General features: G+C 43.5%; 1 protein-coding gene across 1 annotated transcript in view; it reads right to left on the bottom strand.

The window, feature by feature from the left end:
• Window positions 1-10,225: 10,225 nt before the first annotated feature.
• The window catches only part of STK17A (serine/threonine kinase 17a), a 53,650-nt gene continuing 50,962 nt past the window's right edge, over window positions 10,226-12,913 (bottom strand). Inside the window, exons 5-7 of the mRNA XM_073632766.1 lie at window positions 12,673-12,721; window positions 12,383-12,562; window positions 10,226-10,934 (exon numbers count right to left, since the gene is read on the bottom strand). Of these exons, the coding sequence (XP_073488867.1) occupies window positions 10,592-10,934; window positions 12,383-12,562; window positions 12,673-12,721 (572 nt within the window). The 3' untranslated portion in view covers window positions 10,226-10,591. The remainder of the gene's footprint in view (window positions 10,935-12,382; window positions 12,563-12,672; window positions 12,722-12,913) is intronic.

Raw genomic sequence — 12,913 nt, 5'->3', positions numbered from 1 at the left:
CATAACCTAAGTACAGCCCTTCCTTTCTGCAAAAGACTTGGTCCTCAAAACCCACCAAGTCTTTTCCAAAGCCCTCTTCCCAATGAGGGGGTGCTCTCACTCCTAGAGTAGGGGGCAATCAGTTACAGTTTGCCTTTCTCTGGGTCAAAGAAATCCCAGACCTGTTGGTTCAATATAGGAACAAAATAGAGTTCAAAACTAACCCCTCACAGCTTTCTTCTCTCAAACCAACCAAAATCTGCCCAAGGACAGTCAGATTTGCAGAATGCCCTGGCCTGGACTATCTCTTGGGCCAGGGGGTAGTAGTGCCAGTACCCCTACAAGGCATGTTCAAAGGAAGTTATTCGAACCTGTTCATGGTACCAAAGCCAATGGGGTTATTAGTCCTATTCTGGACCTAAAATTCCTCAACAAATACCTTCAGGCTTTGTTGACCTGGAATGTGCATGCTCCTTTATAGCCAAGCATTGAGTTCTGTAGCTTTGTGGATTTCCAAAACAGCCTAGATAATGGGGAAGTTTTTACTTACCACTGGGAAGTGATACCAGATGCCAGTACTTGAGGCAGGGGACGTGTGTTCCAGTCCCTCACAGTCCAGGAAACAATCAATGGTGGAAGCCAAGCTCCCCAACAACACACCGGAGCTCAGGACAATTAGTGTTGGCTCTGCTACAAGCATATGGCCTCATTCTCCCGGAACCTCAGCTTGGTTCTTTCTAGCCTGCAGAAACTGCTGTTTGAATCAGGACTATCCCCTTAGATGACCTCTTCTGCAAAGTTGCTTTGTAGGATATCACATCTGTAGACATGTCTCTGACCTGGCGCCACTCTTGTAAGGAGTCATTTAACATTCTACAGACAAAAGTAATCTTTTGCCCAAGACCATCTTTTCTTCCTAACATGGTATCAGTCTTCCACCTCAATGAAGGCAGTCCCTTCCATCTTTGTGCCCTGCCCAGTCAACCTCCAAGCTTCTATCAGAAGACAGACTCCCTTATCTGCATTATGCTCAGGACCTCTGCTCGATGGATATGACAAATGATCGCTAGCAATTACACTCTAAAAAAGGTGAAAAAAATCCAGTGCTTGCCCCACCAACCTAGTAGGAGTGGGTTTGTACATTTTCCAGGCATTCAGGAACAAAGCTCCTGCGGCTCAGCTTTGTAAGGCCACCACCTGGTCCCCTGTTCATACTTTTTCAAAGTTTTACCAGGTGGACATCCAGTCTTCTGCAGATGCAGCTTTCAGTCGCAAGGCTCTTGCAGCAGTACTCTGAAGTTGGGTTGGTTGACCCTGGTTGTGAGTCTGTTGGCAGTCTGCTTGCCTGGTTGTTTTCCCACCCTTCTCATTTTTTGCTTGAGGACGTCCCACGGTCTATGAATAATCTGCATGTGCCCTGTTCTGTACATTTTAGGAAGAGTTTTCACTTGCTTGTACGTTCCATATCTTGGAGTACAATACAGGACGCAGGCCACCGCTCCTTCTATTCCTTGGTAGCCCTGTTCGCTACAAAACTGAGGATTCACAGAGTGGAGTAGGGTTTTACTCTGCAGCCTAAGCAGTGTGTGTGTGTGTGAACAAGCACTAACTGCAAAGAATGTAGCACAGAAATGTAATAGCTGACAATGTTTCTAGCAAGATTAACTTTTTTTTTACCAAACAGATATTAGGAGACAATATAAGAAAAGTTAATTGTTCCAGTTTACATAAAACATTTAACCCCTTTTACTGCCACCAACATATGCCATGCTTTTGGGGGGGGGGGGGGGGGTTTACACACAAACACACACCCCCAGTGGCTTCAGTATCCGCAGCATCCACCATGCTGAGCCCAGCAAACATGGGAGGGAGATCTGCAAATGCCCAATCACTGATCTCCCCTTCCTGTTACTGACCCTGAAGTGACATTTAAAACGTTGCTTCCCCAGCTATACTGCAGTCTGCACTACATTTGTTTCATTGAAGGAGAGGCGAGACATCAGGAATCTTTTAGACCCCCCCCCCAATATCTCATTAAAGAGAACCTGTCACCAAAAAAATGCATCACATAGGGGACTTTTTGTCTAAGAGGCATTTTAGAAAATATGTTTGGGGACTCCTTGTCTGCTTTATTCTGTTCTGCAATGTTATACCCTGTACTAAATAATACCAGTGCTAACACTGATGCTGGAAAACTCAATCCCTTATCCTGGCCAGCTGTTAAGGCTAAAGGGTCACACGGGAGCTTTCAATATTTGCATGCACATCAGATAACACAATCTTCTGCATAGATAATACTCTGATCATTAGCTTACTGGGGGTTTTAGAAGGTTGACATTTTCAATACAACTATTGCTGCTATAAAAAGCGCTCATCTGACCACTGGGCTAATGCCAAGCCACAAATTCAACATTAGATGAAGAATCAATATCTGACATTAGTATTTCATTTTGGAAAACCTACTGCACATTTTGTAATAAAATGTGTCAATAATTGATTCAAACAGCTACAACTGGAATGGAAAATATCTTTATTATAAACAGCTTCAGAACTGCAATTGGCTTTTCCTGCATCAAAAAAATACATCAGTAGAAACACATCTAATTTCTTCGGTAATAAAGAGTATACAGCTTTTATAATGGCCTGCTTATAACTTACAAACTTTAGAACTATACAAAAAATGTTCTGATTTAAAATTACTGTACAAAAAAGGCACAACAGAAAAACACATAAAAATCTGAACATTATAGATCTGAAAGCAGCGAGATGAATGAAATATTGGTGTTGTAACTAACTGCATTAAAGTGACTCTGCAGGCCAGCTTTTTTTTTTTTTTTTTTAAATATCAAAAGATAAGCATTAAAGGATATTCAAAATATTTAAAACAAAAATGTAATATATTGCAGTTTTCCAGTTCTTCGCCTGAGGAAAAGAAAACAAATGCAGCTACCACATCGAAGTAGATATGCTGCAAGTACACAAAACATATCCGTTCCTCCTGCCAGACTGTATCCTTGAATCGTCCTGTAACACTTAACTTTTCAAATAAACTCTCAAATAACGTTATTTATTTTAATTCTTTATTACGGGTACTTCTATAGCGCTGTCCATTTATGCAGCGCTTTACATATATATTATACATTCACATCAGTCCCTGCCGTCAAGGAGCTTACATTCTAAGGTCCCTAAACTCACATTCATACATACACATACCAGGGCTAATTTATCCAGGAGTCAATAACCTACCGTCATGTCTTTGGAGTGTGAGAGGAAACCGGAGTACCTGGAGGAAACCCACTCAGGTACATGGAGAACATGCAAACTCCAGGTAGGGCCATAATTGGGATTCGCATTGATTACCCTAGTGCTGCCAGGAGAATGTGCTAACCACTTAAGCTACTGTGCTACCCAATGCTATTAGCTTTCTGTGAACTAGAAAATATCCTCAATGTTATGGGGTAACGTTGCCCCAGGTTAACAAATGCTGCTTCTCCATAGGTACAGTATGGTGAGCGTGGACAGAAATCTGTTACTGGCAGAATCACCATGAAGATAAGGAAATAAGAGACAGAGAAAAAATAAATACAGACAGAGGGCTACATCTAAGAACTGCTAATTTGCAATATATTACAGCTTTGTTTTTGCTTTCATTTTCCACCACCCATCCCTCTTCATTAGTGGGGACCAAGCATCCAACATTCCAAAACTTTCTGATGCTGAAGAGCCTACAGTAAGATTATCAGTTATAGGCAGCAATGTTTAGAGGTAGGACAGGTCAGGATTATTGCTTTTTTTTTTTATAGCAGAGTCACTTTAAACATAAGCATTCCCAGATGCAGATTTGGCATGAAGTTGAAAAGCAGCCAAAAATGTGGCTGGAGCTCCTATAAATGAGTTGGAGAAAAAAAAAAAAAAAAAAGCGGTAAAGCAGAACTCCAGGCAAATGGGGTTAAAACATAAAAAAAAAAAAAAGAAAAAACACACAACACACAACACACATTTAGTCCAGTTAAGGAAACAAAATGCATTTTTAAATACTGATAATATATACCATAATAAAATTTCCCTTAACACTTGGCTCACTATCATGAAGGATGAGTAGGAATGCCAGCATAAGGAAATTGAGCTTTACTGCACTGTGCACTGCTATTATAACATGTTTCAGGCACTGTGGGCTGGGGGTGGGAGTGTCACGAGCACCTAATAATGTGACACCAGACGGTGCAGAGCTATAGGCCCCGATGATGATGATGCCACCCCCCCCCCCCCCGGCTATTTAGGCATTGCAGGCTGTGTGAAGAATGTGACTTTCAAATATCTTGGCAGATAAAACATCACATATGTGTATTTCAGCTCCCCATTTAGATGTTTTACTGGAGTTCTGATTCAAATAACTGGTTAATAATCTACAGATGATTATTGGCACACTGCAACCTGTGCACAAGAATGAATTGTTAAACCAAGTCTGTTTTAGATAGGGCTTTAATAGAAGACACTTTAAGACACTGATATTCACAAAGGAAGGACAGGACATGAAAACAATGGAAGGAAAAGGCACATAGCTTATAGTAGCATTGTGGGATCCAATATGGTACATAGGCAACTGTTTCAGCAGAAAAAAAGAATACGAATTCTGGAATGTTTCTCGAGTACAAACTGTATGGTTTGGGGCAAATGTATAAAATACAAAAGAAAAATACTAAAATTAAATGGTCAGTAGCCATCGTCTAGTATCCAAGCAAGCATGTTTATGTGAGATATGATTGTGCCATCATGTGATGGAATGTACTACAAAAAGCGCAAGTGCTATCACTGCTAAACTAGCAGAATAAGGGAATAATCATTTCATTTTACAGGGACACCATAGTCTATGGTTAAGTTGGCTTGCTTTTCTACACATAGGAGACGACTTATTGCGTAGTCATTTGTTCCATCATCCAGGTCAGGGAATGGCAAGAACTTGATCTATGCAAGGGTTAATAAGGGGAATAATGCATAGCAAGATCTGGGGGTCCGCATAATGACCGTGCAGGGCGAAATGGTGTGTTGTAACCTACAGCAACTCCATGAACAGTTTAGTGCCCAATAATAAATTGTGGTTAAATAAAGGCCCTAGTGTGGTAAAATAAAACACTAAAGCAGCAACTCACTAATATGGTCAGACTTTTCATTTCAAATACAGCTAAACAGTTTATGGGGAACCTATTCTCTTGCAGTTTGCCCTCTATGGAAATCGTCAGACAAAAGTGATGCATCAGATGGACAGCCATTCCCCCACTCGCCACCGCACAGACGCAGCCATTCCCCCACTCGCCACCGCACAGACGCAGCCATTCCCCTACTCGCCACCGCACAGACGCAGCCATTCCCCTACTCGCCACCGCACAGACGCAGCCATTCCCCTACTCGCCACCGCACAGACGCAGCCATTCCCCTACTCGCCACCGCACAGACGCAGCCATTCCCCTACTCGCCACCGCACAGACGCAGCCATTCCCCTACTCGCCACCGCACAGACGCAGCCATTCCCCTACTCGCCACCGCACAGACGCAGCCATTCCCCCACTCGCCACCGCACAGACGCAGCCATTCCCCCACTCGCCACCGCACAGACGCAGCCATTCCCCTACTCGCCACCGCACAGACGCAGCCATTCCCCTACTCGCCACCGCACAGACGCAGCCATTCCCCTACTCGCCACCGCACAGACGCAGCTATTCGCCACCGCACAGACGCAGCCATTCCCCTACTCGCCACCGCACAGACGCAGCCATTCCCCTACTCGCCACCGCACAGACGCAGCCATTCCCCCACTCGCCACCGCACAGACGCAGCCATTCCCCTACTCGCCACCGCACAGACGCAGCCATTCCCCCACTCGCCACCGCACAGACGCAGCCATTCCCCTACTCGCCACCGCACAGACGCAGCCATTCCCCTACTCGCCACCGCACAGACGCAGCCATTCCCCTACTCGCCACCGCACAGACGCAGCCATTCCCCTACTCGCCACCGCACAGACGCAGCCATTCCCCTACTCGCCACCGCACAGACGCAGCTATTCGCCACCGCACAGACGCAGCCATTCCCCTACTCGCCACCGCACAGACGCAGCCATTCCCCTACTCGCCACCGCACAGACGCAGCCATTCCCCCACTCGCCACCGCACAGACGCAGCCATTCCCCTACTCGCCACCGCACAGACGCAGCCATTCCCCCACTCGCCACCGCACAGACGCAGCCATTCCCCTACTCGCCACCGCACAGACGCAGCCATTCCCCTACTCGCCACCGCACAGACGCAGCCATTCCCCTACTCGCCACCGCACAGACGCAGCCATTCCCCTACTCGCCACCGCACAGACGCAGCCATTCCCCTACTCGCCACCGCACAGACGCAGCTATTCGCCACCGCACAGACGCAGCCATTCCCCTACTCGCCACCGCACAGACGCAGCCATTCCCCTACTCGCCACCGCACAGACGCAGCCATTCCCCCACTCGCCACCGCACAGACGCAGCCATTCCCCTACTCGCCACCGCACAGACGCAGCCATTCCCCTACTCGCCACCGCACAGACGCAGCCATTCCCCTACTCGCCACCGCACAGACGCAGCCATTCCCCTACTCGCCACCGCACAGACGCAGCCATTCCCCTACTCGCCACCGCACAGACGCAGCCATTCCCCTACTCGCCACCGCACAGACGCAGCCATTCCCCCACTCGCCACCGCACAGACGCAGCCATTCCCCTACTCGCCACCGCACAGACGCAGCCATTCCCCTACTCGCCACCGCACAGACGCAGCCATTCCCCTACTCGCCACCGCACAGACGCAGCCATTCCCCTACTCGCCACCGCACAGACGCAGCCATTCCCCTACTCGCCACCGCACAGACGCAGCTATTCGCCACCGCACAGACGCAGCCATTCCCCTACTCGCCACCGCACAGACGCAGCCATTCCCCTACTCGCCACCGCACAGACGCAGCCATTCCCCTACTCGCCACCGCACAGACGCAGCTATTCGCCACCGCACAGACGCAGCCATTCCCCTACTCGCCACCGCACAGACGCAGCCATTCGCCACCGCACAGACGCAGCCATTCCCCTACTCGCCACCGCACAGACGCAGCCATTCCTCTACTCGCCACCGCACAGACGCAGCCATTCCCCTATTCGCCACCGCACAGACGCAGCCATTCCCCTACTCGCCACTGCATCTTACTGTTGTAATCATCTATTCAGTTTCAGTGGGTTTATTTAATAAAATAAGTACTTCGCTTAGTGAACAGGTAAAACAAAGTGAAACTCCCTTTGGGAAAAAAAGACACTACCCAATCATGTACAAGGAAACTGGAAAAAGCAGGACTTTTGCTAAAGAATTGGCTGACTGAAGTCACCTTCAACAAGCGAAGTTTTTCTTTTTTTTTTTCCTTTGCAAAAGTAAACTTTCACTTCGTATAGTGAATAAGGTGACATTTTGCTGGCTTTATTGTGCAAGCAAGCCAAAAATATGCCTTTTTAAAAGGTTTTCCTTGCACAGGGTATTACGACAAAGTGCATCTTTATATTAGCTTCACCTCGTTCACCAAGTGAAGTAAAAATGCACTTTCGACCACAGAGTGCCATCACTGACCTGATAGTGACCGGTAACTAGTATGCAGTCCACAAGTCGCAGCATGCCTACTTTCTCCCTTGGATTCACTTTGTGACTTTCCTTTACCCCAATTTGCTGCTGAAGTGAAAGGCATTTACAGATGGGAAAAAAAAAAAAAAAAAAAAAAGGGCATGACTGGCATTATTGCATTGGCCTACAGATAGCTCATGCCTTGTTTTTAAAGCAACTGTTCTGCAACTAATACTTTCGCACAAACCTTTGATGCCTGAATGTACATGACAGCACAGAAAAAGATCAGAAACCCTATAAAGGGATTGCTGACCTTCAAGTTAAGTGCTGTACAAATGCTTACTGGCTTCCCTGATGTAAAGAGCATGACCACTAAAATGTACGTGCACTTTTACTAGTCATTTTATTGCCCCAGGCCTCTTTCAGCACTAATAAACAGAATAAACCTATCTCACCCCCCCCCAAAGGACTAGACATACAATTCAGGCTATTTCCCCATCCTAATGTAGTCCGTTCTCCAAACCGTGCAGCAGTACACTGCATGTACCTAGGAAGCAATAGTGACTACATACATGCACAGCAAAGGACAATTTCTTTTTATGGGCAGTTCACAGCTCAAAGATAGGTGACTGAAGGACAAAAAAAAAAAAAAAATGGAGCCACAGCTTATAATATAATGCTTGGGCCCACAGGCAGTGTCAAGCAGGATTATGTTTTATGATGGGGGGGGGGGGGGGGGGGGGGGAGACAAGTTGACTATTAAAAGACTCTCATAAGACAAGCTGGGCCCAGCATGAGAAAATTCAGTTGACAAGAGAATCCCATATCCCTTTACAATCTCAATTTAGCACTCCCTTCATTAGGCTGTAAATGAAAGGCAAAGCCATGAAACTGGTCAGAAACAGAACACCTGTGTAGAGCCTTGCAGTAAACCGTGTAGGGTTACATTACCAGAATCATTGGAAGTGCAATGTGATGTTTCAGGCCATACACAGTTCTGGGGGTGGGAAATGAAGATCAGATGCAGCAGCATTTCCATTACCAATGACCTAGGGCCTGCAACACCTATTTGACACGCGATCACCATTGGGCTGCACGGCTACAAGATTATTGTAGTCATGCACAGGTTTTAATTACCCCCGCAAGAATCTTTATTCCCAAGAAGTCTGCAGGCATAGTACAGACAACATATTCCAATAATGGTTTTAATTTACTCAGAAATCTTTGCATGAGATTTTTAGCTCATATGTTGTGCGAACACCATCTGTCCAATGCTGCAGATTATACAAAGCAGCATTATGTGCCGCTTACAGGGAACTCAATGACTAGCAACATGAAGTACTTCCTCCTGTAATGACATGCACAATAAGCTATAGTACAGATTGACTGATGTATAGAGTCTTATCACTAGCTTAACGAAAGAGTACGGTAACTGTCTGAAAGCTAACAAAACATTGTTAATATCCCTACTCAAACAAAACAAGTCATTCAAAATAGTGCAAATTGAATTGATTTGAACCAACAGATCTAAGTTATCATCACTGTGTAGCACGCCATGTTAGCTTGTGTCCCTGGTCACTGCAGACAACTTACTGCAATTCTTAGACCTACCGGTAGACCGCAAACAAAACGGACAGTGGAAACCCACTATGTTGTGAATAACTGCAGCCTAAGTGTTCCATGTTATTCCGGAGTTACTGTGATACTCTGGATAAAAGAAATTCAAAGTTTCACTCTGTTAGAAGAAGAGATGCATGTATTGTTCTTATGGGATTAAGTGGTTACAACACATTTTGGCACCTGTTCATTTTGGCAATGAATGTGCAAAGATTACACTGAAATGTTATTGTGTTTAGTGAGTTACTAAAAGATTTAACAAAAATATTCTGCAAGAAAGATTTTGCAGCATCTGAATTGGAAGTTTCCCAGCCCTCTGTGCCCTAGCTGCAGTGCTGGTGTCTGGGCACGGTACCGTCACCTTTCTTCCACTGTTTCATTTTGCTACAGCAACACATTTCTAGAGATTTATATTTATTCTTAGCTTTCCACACAGATGGAATAATCTGTAGACTATAACTGGCGCCCAGTCACCACTATTTGGGTGTACAGCCAATTCGCCCCTACTTAGGCTGGCCATACATTATATTTTCTGGTACAACGTTCCTTTAAGATTTACCAAAACCATATAATATGAGGTCAAACCTAAACACTTTTAATTTGTAGGCAATCAGGCAGGCCCTTACACTACATAGTTTATGATAAATCTAAAGGAAATTGAATAAGAGAATTATATAAATGTAATGTATGGCCAGCTTTAATTACCATTTCTGTATGATATTTACAGCTTGTTGTTATTAATCTCTTCTGCTGAACAAACAATATAAAAAGTACAATCTGATCTGTAGCACATCAATTTACATATGGCCTTTGTTTTTGTTTTTTGTTTTAAGTACCATTCATATATGTATTCAATGCAAATTAACTGATCAGCTACTTTAAGACCTTTTTTACAAGCTTCATGTTCCAGGCATATGCCGCCCAAAGCATTTAAATTTTACAATTACTTTTTTTTTTTTATTAAAATATATTTATTCCAACAAGGATGGTTGTAGAAAAAAAAAAAAAAAAAAAAAAAAAAAAGTCTTTTCCAGTATTGCAACACTGACCACATCTTAGAATGGACCGCAGTAGTTAATATATCGTGCTGCCATTTCAAGAAATCCACAACCGTATGGGTAATATGGTGGTGTTTAGGCACAAACCAGAAAAAAACAAAATAAATAAAATAAAAAAAAATATACTCAAAATAGACAGATCTTGCTTAATCTGAGACTTAACACGGCACTTTTGAATTGTATTCATCTTGCCATGGTAAAGAGTAGTCAGCAGGCTGACGTTAACTTCTGGTCAATCAAGCTCAATGACTAAGAAAAAAAACTTCCAAGCTCTAGAAGTCGTACAGTTCCAAAATGCCAGAGCTTAGTAGATAAAATCTCCGGGGATCTCTTGCAACACTGGCTCTTCAAACTTAAATCGCTTTGTAATGGCTTTAGATTCAGATTGTTTTTCCATTTCAGTCTGTCTGCACTGTCCCAACGTGTAAGAAGCCATTAATATCAACTCCTCTGTTACAGTCTGTTCTTCTGTGTCTACCTGATCTAGACTGGTAATCGGGGAACTTTCTGGTTTCAGCTCCTCCTCCTCCGATTGTACTGCCTGGCTGTTGTCCTGTACGGAATTCATAGCACTAGCATAAGGATCCGGGAGATCGCCTTCTGCTAGCCAAGGATGCTGGAGACAGTCCTCAGCGCTTGCTCGACCTCTGCCAAACAAAGAGAAAGGATACATTTACAACACTATCCTAACCCACAAAGAATGTCATTGTAAACACTCCCTGATGTGTGTGAAATATCCATCTATCACATACCATATAAACCAGGAAATGAACACAAAAAGTGTACAAGTAGTATTTTATTAATGCAGTTTCACAAAACCTGAGGAAGTGGGGTTCTGCACTCCCGAAACATGTTGTGCATCTGCCGACAGTGCCCACCCAACTTCAACAGTAGTTGGAGAAGAGGTGATACCATGTGTAGTAAGGATACATAGAAAAATGTTGGAGGGTGTGGGCATTGAGGGAAGACTCTGAAACATTTGTCATATTTCTATTTGTATTTTAAACATCGAATGATCAATGTTTAGAGAAGTATTAACTATTTAAAAAATGTTATGTTGCATTAAAAGAATGTCCTTAACCACTCCCCGACCGGCTCACTTACATATACGTTGGCAGATTGTCAGCTCTGCACACGCCTGCTGCGCGGCGGGGGACCCTATGTGTGTGGTCGGTGGTTACGATGACCGCCGCCCACTAGCAATCGTGGGCACGAGGGACAGAACGGGGATCTGTGTGTGTAAACACACAAATCACAGTTCTGTCAGGAGAGGAGCGACAGATAGTGTGTTCCTATTAGTTAGGAACAGAGATAAGTCTCCTCTAGTCAGTCCCATCCCTCCCTCCAACAAAAAAAAAAAAAAAAAAACCACACACACTTTGTTAATGGACCCTTATTTTATAATGTATCATGTGTTTTTTTTTTTTTTTTGTCGCACGCAATATTTGGATAAAATGAGCCACATGATCTAAAGATCGCATGCAATATTGCTTAGTGAATTGAGCCCCCAGTCTCATAGTTTATATTGTGTGTCTGTGTGCACTAAAACAAAAGCATATTTTTTCTAAAAATATAGATTCAATCAACACATTGATATTGTGCGTCAAAAAAAATAAAAAAATTTGACTATTTACATATCGTCTTCTTTCAAAAACTAGATTTTACATTAGATTTGAAACATTTTAAAACCAAAAACATGCATTTAAAAATTATTTTTTTTTATAGGTTAGTCCTACACCAAAGGTTAAACAGCTTGAGGGAAAAAAAAATACTGTAATTTCTTTTTGAGTTTTCCTTTTTGATAGTAATAAATGGATATTTTCCCACCAATTTAAGAAACACTATAGCAGTAATAGAAAAAAAATCAACTAAATCATAGAAATTAAAAAAAAAAAAAAAAATTATATGAAGCCAATTCAATTCCTTGTCCAACAGACATGACATATGCATGAGTTGTAGGAACCAACACCTAGACAAGCTAGTCTGAAAGATGCACTGTAAGCAATTCTTCAAGGGAGATATGGATACACAGACAGGAAGAAGCAGATAAACCGAGGAAATAGATGTGTACAGGGAGATGAATAGAAGGACTTACTCTGGCTCTTTCACTAAAAGTGCTTTGATAAAATCAATAGCCAGTTCCGATATCCCTTCAAAATCCCCGTCTGTGTAACTGACATTCAGCTGGGAAATGTTTAAGAAAGTGTGCTGCTTGTCGTCTCCCAGGAAAGGCGAGGTGCCTGTGAGCATGACATAAGCCAGTACCCCAATGCTCCTAAAATGAAAACATACATGTTATTTTTTTTAGATCTTTATCACAACAGGTCTTGTATAAAAAAAAAAAAAAAAAAAAGCATTCCACACATACATATTATTTGTACTTACCACATATCAGTAGCTGTGCGGATTGGTTCATAACTCAGAATCTCAGGTGCTAAAAAAATAAATGGAATACCCCTTAATCGTGTAAAAGCATCACAAACAACTTGTTAAGCACGTCACACAAAAGGAATAGAGGGTGATTTATCAAATCATGGTAGCAGTAGTTCCCTATAGCAGCCTTCTAGAGCAGTACATGCCAGGTCCATAGACAGCACTCTTCAGTGAGCAGGATTTATTCACAGCA

This window comes from Aquarana catesbeiana, linkage group LG05 (genome assembly GCF_042186555.1).
Source record: "Aquarana catesbeiana isolate 2022-GZ linkage group LG05, ASM4218655v1, whole genome shotgun sequence".
Lineage (NCBI taxonomy): Eukaryota > Metazoa > Chordata > Amphibia > Anura > Ranidae > Aquarana > Aquarana catesbeiana.
The sequence above is the reverse complement of the archived record's forward strand: the minus strand, read 5'-3'. Positions and strand labels throughout refer to the sequence as shown.